Source organism: Cyprinodon tularosa, unplaced genomic scaffold (assembly GCF_016077235.1).
Source record: "Cyprinodon tularosa strain WSP-4 unplaced genomic scaffold, ASM1607723v1 ctg56, whole genome shotgun sequence".
NCBI classification, from domain to species: domain Eukaryota; kingdom Metazoa; phylum Chordata; class Actinopteri; order Cyprinodontiformes; family Cyprinodontidae; genus Cyprinodon; species Cyprinodon tularosa.
The window spans coordinates 1,327,646-1,348,448 of NW_024039296.1; the positions used below are offsets into that span (position 1 = coordinate 1,327,646).

At 38.7% G+C, this 20,803-nt stretch overlaps 1 protein-coding gene across 1 annotated transcript in view; it reads left to right on the forward strand.

Annotated features, from left to right (window-relative positions):
• Nucleotides 1–409: 409 nt before the first annotated feature.
• The window catches only part of LOC119796836 (neural-cadherin-like), a 181,977-nt gene continuing 161,583 nt past the window's right edge, over nt 410–20,803 (forward strand). Inside the window, exon 1 of the mRNA XM_038305585.1 lies at nt 410–1,817. Coding sequence (XP_038161513.1) covers nt 818–1,817 — 1,000 coding nt within the window. The 5' untranslated portion in view covers nt 410–817. The remainder of the gene's footprint in view (nt 1,818–20,803) is intronic.

Sequence of the window (20,803 nt, forward strand, 5' to 3'; positions counted from 1 at the left end):
AGCCATTCAGCGTAGGCTGCATTAAATCATCATCTTTTAACGACCCAAATCTTGCATTTCCACAAGGACACATTGCAGGCTATCTGGTTTCTGTAAGGCTTAAATTAAACATTATTTAAAGTTCCTTAATTATTTCAAAAACCTAGTATTATTAAAGGAACTTTATCTCATGATTTCAATGGGAGAATCGTGTTGTGCGCAAGTAATTCACTCATTCGCAGTAATTCCCAACTCATGCAGATTAATAGATACGTGGTGTAATCAGCGTTTGGATACTTTGATAGTTGTGCACAGCGCTGCGTGGGGAAAAAAGCCCTTTACCTCAGCAGTCTTCCTGCGGATAGGAAGCATGAGTGATTTTTCCTTCTATCAACACTTCTTTATGCTGAGAACCAGCTTATGTACTACGCAGCTGCAAAAACGCAAGCCGTGAGTACAGCGGATCAGGTCCTGTGCAGAGGATTGGGGGAGAGACCCTCTTTGACCAGTACACAGGGTGGGGTTCACCAAGGAGCACCGTCCCCGTGCGTCGACACGCCCCCGTGGTTGGTGCTGTCCGGTGCTGTGGTGCTGAACGCTGTATACCAGAGCGGTAAACTGCCTGCAGCGCACTGGACTGTCCGTCTGCAGGCAGATATTCTTCATGGAGAAAAGACGGGGATCTCCCTGGATGAAAAGACCTAAAGTTCAGAAGGATGATCAGCAAGGATCACACAGTGGATAACTATGAAAGAAACGTTTCTGAAGCTTTTTTTCTTTTGATTTTCGGGATTTTCTAGTCACATCCCTGCTTGGAGATACAAAACTTGCCACCAACATGATTTGGGGTGTTTTGCTGTGTTGCCTTTTAACGCCGGCAGGCGGATATCAAAAACAGGGTCGACTGCCTTTCTTTCATGGACACATTTTTGAGAACTCGCCAGCGGCTTCTAAAGTAAACGGACTCAGCATTCCAGTGAAGCGCATCGACGCGCAAAAATGGTGCCCGCTGAGCGGGATGCACTTTAAATTGTTTGGAAATGGCAGTGAGGATTTTCGTGTCTTTGCGCACCACAAGCGGGGAAACGTGTTGCTGAAAACTTCCAGGGTTTTAGACAGAGAGACGCGCTCAGAATACCTGCTGAGCGTCAATTTGTGTTGCCAGACTTGCGCGTCGGAATCTGTCATTTTCCAGGTTGCTTTGGTGAAAGTGGACGTGCTGGACACCAACGACCACGAACCGACCTTACTGAGCACAGACAATGTTCATATAAGTTTAGATGACACCACTGCGCTCCGTAGTGTTGTTTACAGACTGGAAGCTGTCGATGAAGACAGCGGGAAGAACGCAGAGTTGACGTATACCTCCATACCAAAAAATGGCAGTTTCTATGTTGTTCCGAAGACGGGGGAAGTTTTGCTTGTTGACTCTATCTTGGGCCTGCTTTCTACTATACAATTATATATTTACGTGCGAGATCACGGTTGGCCCCCTTTGAGCAGCAAAGCTGTGTTAATTCACATTTCTCCAAAACGATGGATGACGCGCCAGGCTGATTTAATGGGACCAGGGAGGACAGGACGATTACCGAGGGCGCTCCTCGAGTCCAGCACCGTGCTTTCCCTAAATGTTTCTGAGGATGCCGGCGTCGGCTCAGTTCTAATGAGTCTAAATCCCACCAGGTTTCAGTCAGCCGCCTACGAGCTCATTTATCCGGAATCAGAGAGCTCTCCAGTCACCGTGGGCCGCGACAGTGGAGATATAACAGTAACCCGGAGGCTGGATAGGGAGACTGAGCCTTTCCTGGAGCTCACTGTTAAGATTCAAGACAAACGAGGTGTGTTGAATATTCCTCAGTCTATCCGAGCCCAAATTAAACCATATAACTCGCAAACACCACTTCTCAACATATTCCACACAATGATCTGCTTTGCTGTGATTGTACCCTACTTTAATGAAATGCTGCACATTTAGTTAAACTGTGCCACCATCTGGACAACGAACTTTTCATCACTTGAGGCCCTCTCACCAGACTTGAAACTCTGATTAAACTCCTAACAGGCAGCAGCTGGTTCCATTGATAATATTAAAGGATTTCCAGGCTTTTATCAAGCAGTTTTTATATAGAGTAGTGAGGGGTAAGGTTAGGAGCGATTTATAGATTGACAGAAAGTGGTACAGCACAAAGGACACACAAAACAATAATAATAATAATAAAAAGGCAAATAGGACCTGTTCTTGGAATTGAAATAACCATTGCCCCACTTGGTGATAAACCTGCATTAAGAACAACAAAGAAATAAAGGAATATTCAGTCTGTACATTTTAACAGTAACTGAACCAAACCATGTTATTTTCTATTAAACAATAAAAATACAGATTTAACTCCTGATAGAAGTATTATTATGATTTCACATAATCTTGGTTAAGTTTTATGTGGAAAATATTTAGCATAGATTCCAATTCCACAGGAATTCCATGTTTCCCACCTAAATACCAGGACTGCATTGATCATTCATGGCACGTTTATTATTTGTTTGGTAATGCACAAAAACAATTATTAAAAAAACTGAAGCCTATTTGATTTAGAGTGGTGATTCATGAAAGGACCCTTTTAGATTAACTGAATTATATGTCCTTGACTGACATAGTTTTCGACTGTGAAGTTGTTTTCAGAGCTAATCCTTGCAGAGTGGCGAACCAGTGCGACCCTCTCCTTCTCATCAACTGGCATTACCCCTCTAATCCTACTCACATTCACTCTCTAGGCCCAGGGATTTTGAAGTAGCATTACCAAAGTCAGGAAGCATCTCACATACTTGGGGGGAGGGGGGGTTGAAATTACTAGCAGCTGATATTGTTTTTGGGTGGGGGTTGGTTTTGGGGCTGTCAAAAAAAGTTTGATTTTAGGCTTTAAAACAGGATGACGGAAGAATGAAAAGAGAGCAAATGATTTGCCTTTTAACTGAGCCTCACGTTCAAATTGCCTGATGCTGTTACGTTTCACAGCATGCTCTAGATTGTAATTGCATGCCTGATTGAGATGCATTCTTGCAAAGGGAGTTGTCTGAGGTGTTGTTGTGGAGAAAGGGAATATTAGGGGAAAAAAAGTCTATCTTTGTCTCACTTAACAGGTGAGTAGCAACATTCAGCAGCACCAGAGTGACAGATATTCAGATACCTTCTTCCATTTTACCTCTCTCACCTGCAAAATTCTCCTCTCATGATCAAAGGCTTGGCATGATTTTTATCCTGTGACAATGGCTTTTCACAGAAAATCCTGACAGCAGACTGGGAGGACAGGACTTTCTTCTGCTTGTCTCATCTTGGATTTGTGTATACCCGTCTCAATGATAGATCCCCATTTTAGCCATTTGATTAGTATTTTTAGAGGTTGAATCAAATCTCCCATGTGACATAGCCTTTGAGTTCCTTTTGTAAGAAATGTGTTCTTTTTATCTGAGACATTAAAGCCAAATTTTTACATCAGGGAGAATTTTACATATATGTGTTTTGTCTGTAAGTGTGACTGTGTGATCATGTAAGAATTGACTGCAGGGACAAAAGCAACAGTTTAATGAGCCCCATGCGTTACATCATCTTGTTATTTTACCACAGCAAGCTAACTGAAGCACAGAGCTGTCCGTGGTGCTGACGGTCACCTGCTGCAAGTCAAATCCACGGTAAAATCATATTGCAGACAGAGAGAAGATCATTCACAAATAGATTTTTAGAGTAGTTTACAAACGACACAGAAATCTAATGAAAAAATTAGTCACAAAAACAAAATGGGGAAAATTATGGCAAAACTGATTTTACATTGTCATAGATGAATAACAATAGTTCAGTGCGTGAAATGGACTTACAGAGAAGTTAGAACCCCATTGACACCTCCTTTCTCTGAAAATTGTACAATTCTAAACTTCCACCATAAAACAGGCAAATTCAAACAAAGCACCGAATTGAAGTCAATTCGGGGATGGTGCCTTATTTGGTTCTGGCCTGGTTGCACTGTATTCTACCAAAATCCCGGACGATTTTAAAATTCCCCCCAGACATTTTTTTAGGTATGAAAAGTAGGACATGTTCGGGAAAAAGGGGACGTCTGGTCTCCCTACCATATCAACAATTTGATGTTTCAGGGAGTGAGTGCTTGTTGCTATGATGCGTCTTTGCTCAGCAGCTTCGCTTGTTGTAAACCAACCAATCAGCGCACAGCAATCTAAACATTCATGAGCATACCGTAAAAGGAAGAAAACCTGTTGTTTCATTCTAGGCCTTTTAACCAGGCTTGCATTAGGGCTCATAGAACAGCAAATATGCCATTTTCAGCCCAACCAATGTTACACACCCTATTCAGAGACCTTATGAACCAGCACCAAATACCCTTTATAATCATTCTGTGACCCGTTAAAAACTAACCAGTGTACCAGCTAGAAAGATTAGTTCAGACAAACAGTCATTGGAGCTCAAAGCGATTCCTGTTTTTAATAGCATAACTATACTTTTATTGTTTCACATTGATTATTTGCTTTGAAGTCTCTGATCATTCCCTACAACATCTTCACTCATCTTTGCTACTAACTTCTATTGAGCTATGTATAACTCACTCTATAAAGCCCTACAGGAATTTTCAGACCCCTTAAACTTTTAAACATTTTCTCACATGGAAACCAAAGACTTCTATATATTTTACTGTCTTTCCTATTAAAGTGGGTAGAACAATATGGTATATACACATGGACAGAATTCTTGGTACCTCTCATTTGATAAAAGAGAAACGCACAATTCTCGTATCAATGACATGAATCTGACAACAGTAATAATGAACAGAAATTATTTGAAGATGAACAGTCGACCATTGCTTTTTAATCATGCTTTAAAAGACTAAAAAAAAAACAATTAAACAGGACAGAAATTATGATTAACTTATTTTTTGTAGCACAATGTTTTGAGGCACCCACTGCAATCTAACAATTCTTGTAACTGTCAATGAGACTTCTGCTCCTCTCAGCAGGTGTTTTGGTCAACTCCTCAATAGGAGTTAGGTCAGGGCTGATAGAAGGACACTTCAGAATAGTCCATTGTTTTCCTCATAGCCATTCTTGGCTGTTTTGGGTCGTTATCCTGCTCCAAGAACCATGCCTTGCCACTGAGACCAAGCTTTCTGACAAGCTTTCTGGTCGTCTCCGAATAGGTCCACTTTGACTCAAACAATGACGGCTATTGTGATCTGACACTGATGATACTTGGGCTTGAATTGCGCATTTAATCTCTTTATAAGTTTTTCTTGGCTTTTTTGCATCCATTTATATTATTTATTTCCTTGATTTGTCATACATTTACTTCCTCAGCCCACATCCAACAAGGCTGGCTACAGTTCCATGGATTTAAAATTTCTCAACAATATGTACAGCTGTTATAACAAGAACATCAAGCTTCTTGGAGATGGTCTTATAGCCTTTGCCTTTAAGATGCTGTTCATAATTTTCTATTATATCTCCAGAGACAACTCTTTCCTTTGCTTCATCCGGTCCATGTTGGGTGTGGTATACGCCATGTTACATGTGGCATATACCAAGTCTCCTATGACCATATTCTCATGCTCCCCTAAATAGCTAGTAAAAACTGCATAGCTCATTGCATATCCCACTTTGCTAGATAATTAAGCTCAGTAATTTTGGAGCAAGAACATGAATAATTTATATATATATATTTTTATTTTGATGCAGAGTTTACGTTGGAATCAGATTTGATGCAAGCCTTTTCATTGTAGTTCCGGTTGCATGTGTAGAATTGTTTGCCTGCTGGTTGGAGCATCTTTAGTGAATTATCATGGATGTTGTGCACCTTGTTATTAATTTTGGTCCCACTCTATCTATATCCCCATTAATGAGGTCATTGCAGGATCATAACAATATGATTTCTCCACAACTATGTTTTACAGGGAGGATAGTGTTTGGGTTGATATATGTTTCAGATTTCTGCCAAAAATATCAGTTACGTCTATACTAAAAAGTGTAGATGTACAGTAATGCTCTTTTGTATTGGTCTAACACATGATACTTTAATTAAATATATAGAACATGAAAAAGGCTTCCTTGGACTTTAATACTTGTATATGTCAGGGTCCATAAAGAGGCACTGGAGCATTATAAGGAGTGCAGATAGGAGTTACAGGAAGAGATCCCTACTTAACAGACTTCTGGAAGTTTAATACTCTTAAAACAAATTTAACACAAATGCTGTATAAGGCATTGCTTCAAAGAAAAGTTGAACTTCCACACAGCCCCGTCTAATTATCATGTGGTCTGGCTTGGTGGTTTCCCTCGGTATAGCAATCAATGAACAGTGAACTCTGGGTTATTGCGAACATTTCTAAAACAAAAACCCTTATCCTTTAGGAATGTTGTGGGACATGAAGCGAGAAGTTCATGTGAGGAAACCCTGCAAACCCTGCAGTCAGATATGTGGAATCAACAGAAATTCTGCCAAGCCTATTTGGAGGAGTAATCAGCTGGTACTGGGAAAAAAATTAAATAAATAAAAAAACAACAAAAGCTGCAATCGCTGCAGCATGATAGAAAGCTCATAGTTCACATTTGGTATGCAGAATCTGACCACATAGATATGTTTTACTAGTTTTTACTTCCATTATCATAATAATGTGTATGACTGTCTCTTGTTCTAATTGATTAAGCTCTTTTTACTTGAGATATGTAAGAAAATTTTATAGCATTTTAGAGCACATTTTAACTGCAAAAGTGTTTACTTCAATTCAACAATATTTTACAAAAGGAATGTAAATATACAGAACAACAGGCACCATCAAGGGTCTACATCAATACATTTGTGATTATCTTTCATCTTTTCATTTCGTTCAGCTTAATGTTCACTTCTAAAAAATATCTCAGCATTCTGTATGTGCTTTTTCATTTTGAATGCAAGTTTACCTCATGTATAGCAAAAGCATTCATTAAGCGGTTAATGTGGGCATGAAAAGCTAATCACAGTGGTGTGAGGCCTTTTTGTGGTAATAAGTTCGATGTTGATGCAGCATTATGATTAGAGCCATCAGAGGAGTTGTGATTAGTGTTGTTCAAATAGAGATTAAATAGCCAAGTTTGAGCATTCAATATGCTGCCACTTTGCATGTAGATGGGAGATGGAGCAGCGCTTCAGGATTATTCACAGTGTGGTGTCAATCCTTTTGGACTTACCTGAAACAGAGTGCGCTAAGCCGGCACTCAGGGTGTATACTAATAATAAGTCTGAGGATTTGAACATGTTTGAGCACTGACCGACCTGTGGAGCCTGTCTCACTTATCAGAGATACTACAAGAAGGATAGGTTACCTTAAAATGCATTCCTTGCATCACACTGGAACCAAAAGCTTGGTGTATTTTCTTATTTTATGCGACACATCAACACAAAGTGGTGCAAAGTAATAAAGTAGAAGAAAAAAAATTTATTTATGTATATATATATGTAAGTATAAATTTTCCTGAATAATTTTTTTCTCTATATCTATTAAGCCCTTCTTATTCTACGTTCACACCGGACGCAATTTGAGCAGCAGAAGGAGCTGGTTTACATACAAAGTCTATGGTTAATGCGCATCAACGCGCATCAAAATGTCCTGCTGCTTGTCTCGAGCAGCAGGAGCAGCGCATCTCTACGCAACGCAGCAGCTGAAACAGCGACTCGTGAGCTTCTGGAAAATTCAACTATTGCTGCTCGACACACCACATCGACCATTCAGAGAAGCTGATCTAGGAGCTGGCAGGGAGAAAGACACAGTGCTGCTGATGCAGATCGCTATGATCACGCCTCTGAAACAGTTTATTGATGTCTAAGTTAACTTAAAATGTTTAAACCCGCCGGCAAAATATGTACGCTTTTATTATTCTGGTGCCTGCACTTTGTACCGCATACCTGAAAAACGCTAACATCTACTTCCAGTCACAATAAACAATAGCAGAAAAAACCCAGAGGCAACCAGGCCTGAGGAAGCTGCTGCTGGGGATTCCCAGTGACAGCGCTCCACTGGTATGTGGGGGTTTCCGATAATGTAATAATATTTTAAGGAAGGATCGTAGAGGACTTTCGTGGTTTTCTATCGATTTACCTTTTGCTTCTAGGGAAGCTGAATGTTTGGGATATCGTCTTATAACCTCTATGTGTTTTTCACGGTTTTTAAACCAAACTCAGGCCTTCATTTTATATAAGCTACATAGAAGGGAAAAAATTCAGGTGAATTCTGAAGGTATTTTGCTGCATTTATATTTCAAATGCACACCACACCTTTCAGAATTCAAAACTTTCAAAACTAAATATAATTTTTCTTCTAAAGCACATAAAAAAAGGTAATCATCCCATTCTAATCATCCATTATCTGACACGCTTGCCCTGAGTGGGGTCACGAGGGGTGCTGGTGCGTATCTCCAGCAGTACCTGGAGAGAACCCACGCATGCTCAGTTAGAACTTGCAAACTCCATGCAGAAAGACCCTGGGCCAGGAATCAAACCCAGAACCTTCTTGCTTCAAGGCAGCAGTGCTACCCACTGCACCACTGAGCAGCCCGATCATCCCCAATCATCCCAAACTAATTATTTGCTGTGGTTTATCAATTAAAATTCTTATTGAAATACACAAATAATTCAGCTTATAGCTAGACATTAAGTGGAAAAACAAATGCTTTCTTTGCAAGGGTTGACATGTTTTTTCGTCCATGACGACCAGCAAAAAACAAATATTGTTGATTCTCATTGTCACAGATATGATTGAATAATTTACCGTAACTCTTGTCTGATGCTGTGGCTTGTGAACATAAAATAAAATGTTTTGATTCATATTTTCTGCCGTAACTGATTAGTTAATGTAACAGTGCTGCATGCTGTCATATCTGACTGCCTCTTTCTGACTAGTTTAAGCTTCCTAATCACTCTTGCTCATTTTTGAGCTAATATCCATATGTTACATATTACCATCCCGGCGCTGTAATTCATTACACCACTTTCTTTTTTAATTATGCATCCAACGTTTGAAATTGCTTTCCCCCTTTAAGAACCAAAACAAACGTTTTCTGTTAATTCTTATCTTTTAATCATTCTTCTGTTAAAAAAGAAAAAACCCCAGAAAATAATGGGTTACTAGAGCATGCATGGAGCTTAATTTAAATTTGTTTGTAAATATCCAGGGGTCACAACAAAATATTTTACACGTTTTAAGTTTGATTAAAACTTTATCACTGAATAGAAATTACTTTAGGACCCCTGACTAGTTCATACTCCCCCTGTGGATGCATCAGATTTAGCATATGGTAGCATTGCATTGTTTGTTTAAAGAGTTTGCTTTTCCTCAGGGCTTAAAGAAAGCATTCTTGCTTTTTTTCTTGACAAGAGCTCCTCCTAATGCTGGAACAATATTTGACTTCTAAACTATATTCAGTGCTCTAAGAATCCCTTGAGAAAACAGTATTTTTTTCTATCATAGCCTGTGTGTATCAAACCATCTGTATGGGGAAAAAAGAAAAGGTAAAGGCAGTGGAAGTAGGCCATGACTCACAACTCAAACACACTGGTTATGCTGTGTTATTTTGTCGAGAGGGAGCCAGGGACCATCGCCAGCTCTTCCTCTATAGGATTTCCACTGGCCCACAGGAGACGTCAGTTTAGATTTGCAGTGGGATTTTTTCCCCCCTGCTTTCACTTGTCCACACCCGAAGAATCGCTTTCTTTGCACCTGACTTGGAATCTGTTAATGGTATTTGACGGGTAAAGGGGAGTATAGAACAAGCGGTGCTGCCCTAAATGGGCTTGAGCTGCTTCCCCCCTCGTCTTTAGTTATCTTTGGGCAGGCTGGTATTCAGTTCGTGGTAATCACCCCTTCGCAGGATGTTTTGTCTGGGAGCTTTCTCCCTCTCCCTCTCTCTCTCTCTCTCTCTCTCTCTCTTTCTTCCGACCTCGCCTCCCCCCATCTCTGTCTCACAGCCAGCATCTCGCCTCGTGCTGCCTTTAATCCAATTTCTCTTTTCCAACTTGCCCCACCTCCTTCCAACTAAATTTACATATTCCCCCTTGTGATGTGAAATGAATTGAGAAGACTCGTTTTCTATTTTTTATTTTTTGGTAATTTGGGACTGAGGGGCTGTTTGTTTAAGTAGAAAACAATTTCACAAAAAGCTGTCTGCATTTATTAAATGTACTTTTCAAATAATTCCTGGGGGATTAGCCTTCATGTTTTTATTGTGTTTGCAAGCATGCGTGTGGCTGTGTGTACACGCATGGGGATTGTTTTTCAATCAGCAATCTAATTATTTAAATGTGTTTGTTCCGTGTTAACTAGCCAAATTTCTTATACTTGTTACCTCCGGCACCTTTGCTTTGGAGCTGTAACAAGTCTGCAGCCCTGGATTTTCACTTTGTGGCTTCTCATTTATCAGATCTGTGTTCCCTGCAGCCTTTTTCTTCTTCCAAAGTCTTTGCATGCTTCTACTGTCTTGTGGGAGGAAAGGGTTTGCTTGCTACACTGTTTTTGAAAGATGTGATTAAAGCAGAATGAATGCGATCGGTGCTAGGAAGGACCCCTCCTCTCCTCTACACCTGGAAAAGAAATTTAAAGTGGATACAAGAGACTCTCAAAGGTCAGAGCAAACGGTGTGAATGTGGATGTCAGATCTGAAAAGTTAAGAAAGGCAAAGGTGAGAAAGACAGAAAAATGCAGTAGCAGAAAAAAGACAGAAATGTGTTAATAGATGCCAATGAGAGTCTGTGTGTGTGGTTTCTGTAGGTTTTTGCAAGCTTCACTGAAAATAAGTAAAGGGCAGCCAGATGAGTGACGGGAAGTTGTTGACTGCTGATGAGAGGTCAGCTTGGTGAAAAGTAATTGTCAGATGGAAGCAAGAGACTGTTCAGAGGGCAAGAGGGGAATGAGGTGTGCATGTACTCTAGCCCGTAGTGTAGATAAGAGAGTTATAGAGCACAATGGGGATGTTGAAAAAAATACTACTATAAACCTGCAAAAATGCCAATGTGTGCAAGTATTTGAAAATTGTTGCAGGGCAAAAGGAGCAAAGATTAGAGAAGAGATTCCACCTACCTACGGTGGCTGAGAAGTGCAAAACACATTTACAATTCAAAAACACATTAACAAATAAAAAACAAAATAACATTTGAAGAAACAAAATTATATTTTGTGAAACAAATGTATTTTTGAAAAAAAAGTTTAAATTTTTAAAAACAAATTTACATTTTAGCAAACAAATTTACATTAACAAATAAACAAAATAAAATTTGAAGAAACAAAATTATATTTTATGAAACAAATGTATTTTTGAAAAAAAAAAGTTTAAATTTTTAAAAACACATTTACAATTCAAAAACACATTAACAAATAAAAAACAAAATAACATTTGAAGAAACAATTATATTTTATGAAACAATTTATTTTTGAAAAAAAAAAGTTTAAATTTTTAAAAACAAATTTACATTTAAGGAAACAAATTCACATTTTAAATAAGTTAGATTTTAGGTGAGAGAAAGTTTCATTTTAGAGAAAAAAAATACATTATAGGGAAACAAATTTACATCTAAAAAAAAATTGACCGTTCGGAAACACTTGTACAAGTGCAAAGACAAAACTGCAAGTGGCAAAACACATTTACATAGCCAAAAACAAATTAACAAAAGACGGCTACACGGAAAGGGAATGTCCCAGTGGCCGGATGTGACGTCACGATTACCCTGACTTGTAGTACAAACAGCTCAATCTGTAGTCCTCCTGCTTCACGTGAAAAGTCAGCGGCGATTTTAGATGGAAAGAATTGCACTGAAGCTGTTTTTCTTAAGTTTACGCTAACCGAACAATGTTTTCAGCCAATTTACACCATTTTGTTCTTCGTGCGGACGGTCTCTGGAACTTTTACGGGACACGGTACAAGGTGGCAGGACCAAGCAGCCTACCCTTAGGAGAAGAGAAAAGAGCACAACATTAAGGAGTAGAATGTCACTAAAAAATGTGTATTGTCTGGCAGAGATGTTGGTTTGACTTTTACAGCTCTCAGAGCAGAAGTACTGATCCTCTGCCTGTGCTCTCTTTATTAGAGAATTAAAATAGAGATTTAGAGGGAGCATTTTAATGTAAGATAGACAAAGGCCAAAATGTTCTCCAAGAAGTCCAACAAAATTTAAGAACATGGAACAGATTTAAGAGGGGATAAAGTGTAAATACTCTCACTCTCCTTCATCCAGTCCATTGTTCATTAAGGGATAAATGTGTGCACTTTTTGCATATACTGGCCAGCATATGCCTATTCATTTTTAGAGTGATGTAGGAATGTTTTAACACTTTGCAATAGTATTCAGACCACTTGAACTTTATTTTTTTCAAGGTACATTCACAATTTGGTTTTTTAGCCCTTAGACACTAATCTGTAGAACCACCTTTTGGAGTAAGTCTCTAACAGCTGCAAAAATCTAGAAAACTTTATTTAATTCTTATATGCTAAATACGCTCAAGCTCAGTCTGATTATACAATTGTGGGTAGAGCAAGTGTAACGAGTTGTTTTACGTTGGTCTTCTAACAGTCTAGATTTAAATATTGACTAAACTCTGAACTTGAACCACCACCCCAGTCTCAGATCTTTGCAGCATATTTCTTCCAGGAATATATCATGTAATTCGTTCCATGCCATTTCATGAACTGAGATACTAACTAATACTCTGTTACTTTTTGGGAAAAGTCAAAAGTAACTACAACTAGTTATTTCCTAACATTGGCAGTGATACACAAGATCAAAAATGGAAAAGAAAAAGACAATTTTAATCATTTGTATTATACCTATTAATAAAATATACCTAAAAGACCTTGTTCCTGCAAATAAAGGAATAATTTAGGTCTGCATGGCTACAAATGCTGTTTTAGGCTTAGGTGTTGGGTTTAGGACTAAGGTATAGTCTGAGTTTAGATTGAGGTTAGGGTTAGGCACTGTATGAATCCATTTTGATTAGGTCTAGGGAAAAGGAAATTCCTAGTAAAGATAGAGACAGGTCTGTGTGAGTGTGTTTATAAATCATTATTAATACCCGTGTTTGTACGCACTGCAAGAAAATTTTTTTGCAAGCTTTCCTTTTGTTAAACTTTTATTATGCGTATCTGTCTAAGGTCACACTAGCCTGTAGTTTTTGATCCTATGTGAAAAAATGGCGCAGAGACAAGCATGTATGTAAAATTTATGCATTTTTTTTTTTTTTTTTTTTTTTACTGAAGTCTCATTGCACTCTGAATTTAAATAGGTTTCTTTTGTTGTTAGTTTTAAAGGTTAACTTCTAAAACCCAAACCACTAAAGGAGCCTCCAGGTTAACCTGTGGGCCTGTAGACAGGACACAATATATTATTGTTTTATATCTTTTCTCTCAACTAATACATTAATACAATACATACATTTTAAATTCAATTTCAATTTTAGGCTTATATTATTAGTGGTAAGCATTTCTAATATCAAAAAGTACACAACTTGGGTGTAAATTCATGCTCTGTGGCAAACAGCTTGTTTTGTAATATGAAATGTTAGATAAAAACCAAGGGAAACTGGACGTACATTTGCCTAAGCATGGTTATTTCCTATAAGAGAAAATTATTCAAATTAGCTTTTTATTTTGATACTAACCTCTGAAATGTTTTTTTTGTAGAATTATATGATAATGACACTTTTTTAACAAAGCCACACCTAAACAACTCATTCCACACTTGAGCATAAAAAATGCTTTCATATGGAAGCTCTTCACACCCCTCCCCTCCTTTTACCTCCATATATTACAATTATCCTTCCCATTCTGCTAGATATTATCAGAGTTTTCCATTTTTCCCTTCCCATCTCACCTTTTCTATTAGGCATGTCTACATGAAACAAACTATTTTCCTTTGAAACTGCTCTGAGAAACGATTAGAAGGAAAAATAAAATAATCTCACTTCCAGTAAAAAAAAAGAAAAAAAAAGCCCCCTTTAGTAAAAAAAAAAAAAAAAAAAAAAAAAACTTTATGAATCCTATCCAAAAATTATGAACTCTTATTATTGGAGTCCTGTAGGAAGGAGGGATCTGTGCTAATGGTCTATCTTAGCAGCTGCTGTAGAAAAGCTTTTGATTGAAGACACTGCGCATGATGATCACATGCTCACTGTTTTCTACGATGTTCTCCATTGTAGGCAGAATTCTTCTTTGTAAAATCATCTTCAGAGGTTCTAGAGGAGTTTCTAGAACAGAGCCCGCCTTTTTTATCAGCTTGTCAAGCATGTTCAAGTAATTTGCTCTGATACTGTTACCCCAGCAGACGATGGTAGACATCATCACATTCTCTTCAACAGATTTAGCAAAGATAATGAGCATCTTGCTACAAAATCTGAAGGATCTAAGCTTCCTTAGGAAGTACAATCAGCTCTGTCCTGTCTCGTTGATGGCTTCATTGTCGTATTTCCAGTCCAGTCTGTTGTCTAGTTGAACACTGAGGCATTTATACTCATCTAACACCTCCATTCCTTCTTCTCCCACAACGATAAAAGTATTTTACCTGTTTTTGTTTCCTGTTCTAAAATCTAAAATCATCTCCCTTAATTATTCATATCCACAATCAGAGGATGTAATTATGTGGTGGGTAAGATATTTATTTGTCAGAAACTCCTGAAGGGAAAATTCAGATTCGTAGAAATGATATCAGTAATGGTAATCAGCAGTAAATAGTTCTCTACGTTTTTTCATTTATAGTAAATATAGATCAGTAAACTGCTGAGGCTGAATCTAAGATTACATCTGTCTTCTTCCCTTTGTCCAATCTACAAAATATCATGATAGTTTATGCAAAAAATTTTAAGAGCCTTTAAACTGCAATCATGTCAAATAATGTTTATTTCTTTTCTTACATGCACAAAAAAAGTCAGTAAACACTCAGAATAGAACTAGTAGTCATTTTAGTCAGTCACACCCTTAGCAAAAAGAGAAGTGGTGTAAAAGACTATGAAATAAATAAATGAACTATGAGAAATGATTAATTGGATAAAATACATATCACTGTTATAGTCATAACAATTTTAATAGTTTAAGAAAGAAAATCATTGTCTTCAGCTTCTTCTGGGACTGGGTCGTGGGGAAGCAGTCTCAGCAGAGACTCTCAGACTTCCCTCTTCCCTGACACCTCCTTCAGCTCTGCTGGGGGAAACCTGAGGCGTTCTAGGCCTCAATTTTTTATGCAATGTCAGATTAAAAGCACTTAAAATTAGAGCAGAGTTCTTGTCTCAAGTGGAGGAGTTTAAGTATCTTGGGGTCCTGTTCACAAGTTAGGGACAATAGTGCGAGACATTGATAGACTGATTTGTGCAACTGCTGCTACAATGCGGACGGTGCTTCTGTTGTGGTGAAGAGAGAGCTGAGCAAAAAGGCAAGGCTGTTGTTCTACCAGTCAGCCTATGTTCCTACCCTCACCTATGGTCTTGACATCTGGATCATGACTGAACAAAATCCTGGATACAAGCGGCTGAAATGAGCTTTCTCTGCAGGGTGGCTGAGCTCTCCCTTAGAGAAAGGGTAAGGAGCTTGGTCATTCAGGAGAGACTCTGAGTAGAGCTGCTTCTCCTCCACATCAAGAGGAGTCAGCTGAGGCACCTTGGACATCTTTTTCGAATGCCTCCCTGGACGCCCCCCTCGGGAGGTGTTCCAGGCACATCCCACCTTTGAAGGCCTAGGGGACAACCCCGTGTAAAAGAAAATCAAGTGCGGTAAATTCCACACGGCATAAAAATAAAATACAATCTCCTTAAATCACAAAGCTACCAACCTTTTTTAAAAATTTTTTTTTTATTTAACAGTTTCTTTAACAGAGTTCAATTCCGTTTATTTATATAGCTCCAATTCACAATACATGTCATCTCGAGGAACTTTTCAGAGACAATTCAACCAGATCATATAGTCAAATTGATTCAGTTTTTAATCTGAGGAAAACCGGTTGATTACATCGATGTTCAACATTGCTATTAATACACAGAAATACTTTTAAAATTAATGATAATTTAGTCATTTCAGGTAATGCCTTTAATTATTTTCTACCAAGCCCCTCACTGGGCCTCCCTCCAGGGGGCTCACACCCTACTTTTACCCCTTTACCACTGGCCGAAAAACTTGTTTAAACCCGTGTTAAAATCACCTTGGCTCTGATCGACATGCTGTGGGAACACCAGATAAGGGTCGTCCCGCTAAATTACCTGATATCATTGAACGCAACGTACAGACATCAAAACACAGCACCAAGCTTCTGATCTAACAAGCTGAAAAAGACTCCGTTGGCGCAGCACTAGTGAGAGATTCAGAAAGATAAAAGAGCGAAACAATACAGCACACTGACTAAGCCCTGCCTTCCTTACATGTTGCTCTCCATTGTTTTCTTTTATGTCACACTGGTTACACCATCAATGCTAACCCAGCGTGATGGCGTCACCAGAAACGCAGCCGTTGGGAGACAGAGGCCATGCAGCCTGCCAACAGGTAGTTAGACATGTTTCGACTGACCATTCCGTTCAGATTCCAAGATCAGCTAATCTGGATTTACCGGTATATTGAATTAACTGCAGGTAAAATATTTAATCACGAAACCTTGAATAGAACCTTTCTTCATAAATTCATGCCTTTAAAAACTACTCTTCATGCTGGTCTTTTGCATATTTTAACACTTAGAGTGATACCTGACATTTCTTTGATGTTTCTGGGGTAAAAAGATTCTGACAAAAAGAAGCAAGACAATAAAACGTAAAGAAAAAACAATGAACCATAGGTATGTTTATTATGTAGGTGAATTGAAACAGAAATTAAAGAGTTTTATGACTCAGAACCACTCCAGGCAAGTGCAGATGAATTGCTGTTTGCTTTGTTACTGAAATATGCAGCCAAAAGGGCACCAAAGTGGCATGTCTTGATTGAGTCACATCCTTTTGCTGTCTTTAAATCATGCTTAAATTGCTCTGCTACTTTTTAATGACAGCAGTAAGCTTATACTGTTATCTTTTTTTTTCTTTTCTTTTTTTTTTTGAAGTGAGCTTAGTAGAAATGTTGTTCTTCAAAGTGGGTGATTCTCCAAGGATCTGTGAAACCTAATCAATAAAAGCCAATGGCAGAAACGGCACATCTCAGGTTGACGTCACGGTGCCGGTCATGGCAACCGAGTTTAGTGTGAATCAACCAGAAAGTTAACATTAAGCCCTAGACCGGTGGGCTCCTACTATAACTGTAACAGCCAGTGGAGGAAGGAATTGGATGAAAACATAATTAAATCCAAGACAGTGAATGAGTGAGTATCTGCTGTATCTGTCTTACAGATGTGGAAATCTCATCCTTCAACCTACACTTATTAGTTTGTTGTGTGTGTTGATGTGGGAGATGTGAGTGCTGCATTTGGCACAGTGCTTTGAGGACACTCATGGTAACAGGGAGTTTTTATTGGGCCGAGCGTCTGTATTATTGATGCCTATTACAACAGACATGGTCAGCTCTAGACTTTACACCAAGGCAGGTGCTGTCAGGTAAATGTCTCGCTGACCTCCAGTCACACAGATTCCCCGAATGCCTCTGTGCAACCCGATGTCTACCTTTGTGATAAATGAGCATGGCTCACACATTGCAAAAGGAGCTTATAACCACCGCTTAAGGTTTTGTTTTATTAAATCTAATCCATGATATGCCAACACAGACTTATGGGGAGGCAGAGGTTTGAGTTGGAGGGTTGTTGTTGACATAATTTAATCATCTGCTATTGTGTTCTCTCTGATTGCCTAAATGTGGAGAGATTTCTGATGAACGTGGTGGTGTTTAAGCTGGCTTGGCGACTGCTTTGTTCCCCTGCATTTTTCTCTCTCCATCCAAAACTTTGGCTCCTGCTCCACTTTGGTATGCTGGGTCATCTTTCATTTCCCCCAGAGAGCTGAATTGATCTTGTGGTATTGATTAACCAGGAGTAGTTTTGCTTCAAGTCACAAAACATCACTTTAAACAACAATTTATATGTCACCGAATAGGCTGTGACAGAAGCCGGCTGATAGTTTACCAACTTGCACAGAGGTAGGTGTGTGATTGAGTCGAGAGGTTGATAGAACCCTCCTGCAGCACTCTAATGAATCAGCCTTTCAGACAGGCTTGCCTATAGGCTGGAATGAAAAAGGAAAAATTTCAGCAAGAGCGGAGATATGTCATGGGAATTCGATGCTTCTGCTTATTTATTTGGTCTTGAATTTCTCAACCTTTTGTACCCAAAGGTCCAATTAACTGAGCATAACAATAGTTGTAGCCCTGCTCTCGGTGGCCCAAGGAGGCACGGATAAGCACACAGGATGCAGACAACTTTGAAAGCTCTGCTAGTTGAACTGTGAACAAGGAGATTTTTAATGCAGGGGGAAAAGATCACATGGATGGGAAAGTTACCCAGTGAGATGTTTTGACATGCCATGAACTTTGCTTCGAAAATAAAGCACTCAAATTGCAGAAATTGTGGTAATTGTCGCACACCAATTTGCACAGTGGAGAACATTGTTTTTCTGGAAAAGATGAGAATGACTCAGATGTGGAAAGAGCAACGCGCAAAGGGAAGAGAGAGATTCTTACAAAATTTCTGCCTGACTGTCGATCAAAAAAACATCTCATGGTTTATGGTTCAATCTGTCTCATAAAAAAAGAGAGAGAAGGAAGAACATTATTGAAGGCAGAGGATGGCTGATTACTGAAGCAGGTGTCTTTGATGCATAGAAAATGTAGTGCCTCTCAGGGCTGATGAGGATCTAAGAGAAAGCATGGCCTGTTATATGTCTTTTTAAGATTAGAGTGTGTCTGTGTTCGAGAGCTCCGCCGTTTTACAGACAGATATTCAAACAAAGGCTCTTCAGATGACGCATTTCCTCCATTTTATGCTGTGATCTCGGCTTCTCTGTCTGATGTCTGCTTTTGTTACATTCTCTCTAACTCCTGTTGGACATTTCTTCTTTTACTGGGGCTTTGGAAGCAGATGTTTCCGGGTCTTATGCTTTCCAGCCACCAATTTGTATCTTTTCTTTTATAACAAGTGAGCAGGCGGTATTTTTTTTAATCATTTAACCCTTTTCAGCGTTTAATTCTCTGCACCAAATACACCATATGGTCTAAAGTCTTATAATGTGATGAGAGGGGCGCGATAAGGATCTTAGTGTGTCATTACTGTCAGCATTTCCACCGAATTAGAGAAACTACTGTCTGGGATTCAGTAGGTTTAGTGCAGCCTTTACAAACCCAATTCTTCAAATTAAAATATAGGAAGTCTGAAATGGTGAAATAACGTTCTTAAAAAAAAAAAAAAAAAAAACATATCTTTATGAAATAAACTTTGATAAGCATTTTGTACCAATAAAACGTCAATTTACTATAATTTATGTGGTCAACACTGAAGAATGCTTTCCAAAAAAGGTTAAAAAAGTAAAAAAAAAAAAAACACTGGATTTTGTTTTCCAAGTTTGAAGACTTTTCACTGCCCATCAGGAAGCTTTCTCAATTAAAAATGACTGGATTAGCGTTGAGTTCCAGGCTTTATAAAGTAGCCCAACAAAAGCCTTGTTATGGCATAGAAAACAGGCTATTTGAACTGAAACAACAGGACTACCCCTTAGTAATGGAGAGTCGTTGAGGTCGTTGTTGACCTGCAATACCCGATACTGGGCCATGCCTCATAAAAGGGAGTTATTAGGGTCATTGTTGGACTGGTTGGACAGGCACAATGTTTTGGTCCACTGCATAGCATGGGGTTTGAGATGACAGCGGGAACGAATCCACTCTATTGCTGCGTTGTAGGTTTTTGAGAGCTGGAACCTGACTCCACCCGCTCGGTTTAAGGTTGGTTTTTCTCTCTTAAAATATATGGCTTCCTTCACATTCATTTCATTTTTTTATGAATTCAATGCATAACAGACATGATGACTTGAGTTTAAGAGACTAACTGGAGTTGTTGCTTAGCTGCAAAAACAAATTCTTCAAACTCAACTAAGAAGAGCCTTAAACACTGAGGCTGAACTCAGACTCAGTCTTAGTCATGTTTTTTTATGTCATGTAATGATGATTGAGTAATCCAGTATTTGAGCTACAGTTTGTGGCTCTGAGAGGTAATGCTCTGCTGTGCATATTTTACAGTTAAAGGATGCGCTTGATTATCAGCCAGTGGCATCCATGGATTATGGGCTCATAAAAATGCGTGGGTTAATGGCTCATACAAATCTGCTCATGTTAGCTTTATCTTCATAACAATGACCACACGAGTGTCTCTACAAATGAACTATGTATTAAATGACTTTGGATCATACCTACCTTACTCCTCTGGCTGTTATGCTGACTGCATCATCACAAGGACTTCCAGCTAAAGATATCAAAACAAAAGCACTTCCTATCCAGCTTATAACAAATTTCAGCATTAGTTTTTACTCTTTCTAGCAGATTATTTTGTGATTTATGTTTTAAATATTGATTTAAAATTTGATTTATGAATGCGTGAACCTTCTGCAGCTCAGGGTGAGGATGACTGTCCAAACCATGTTTAGTGCAATATGTAATGAAGGAGCAGACAACAGTTAGACAAGGATAACAAGGAATTAAGCTGCATTATGTATTTATTTATTTCGCTAGGAAAATTAATGCATCAATACTGAAAGATAATTATTTTATGTCCTTGTTGTAATTCAGGCCTACTCGCAATTGGTAGAGATTTTGACTTCTAACCCTCTAACTCCTTCGAGGGAGAGTGGAGGCCTAGTGGTCGGGGTATAGAGCT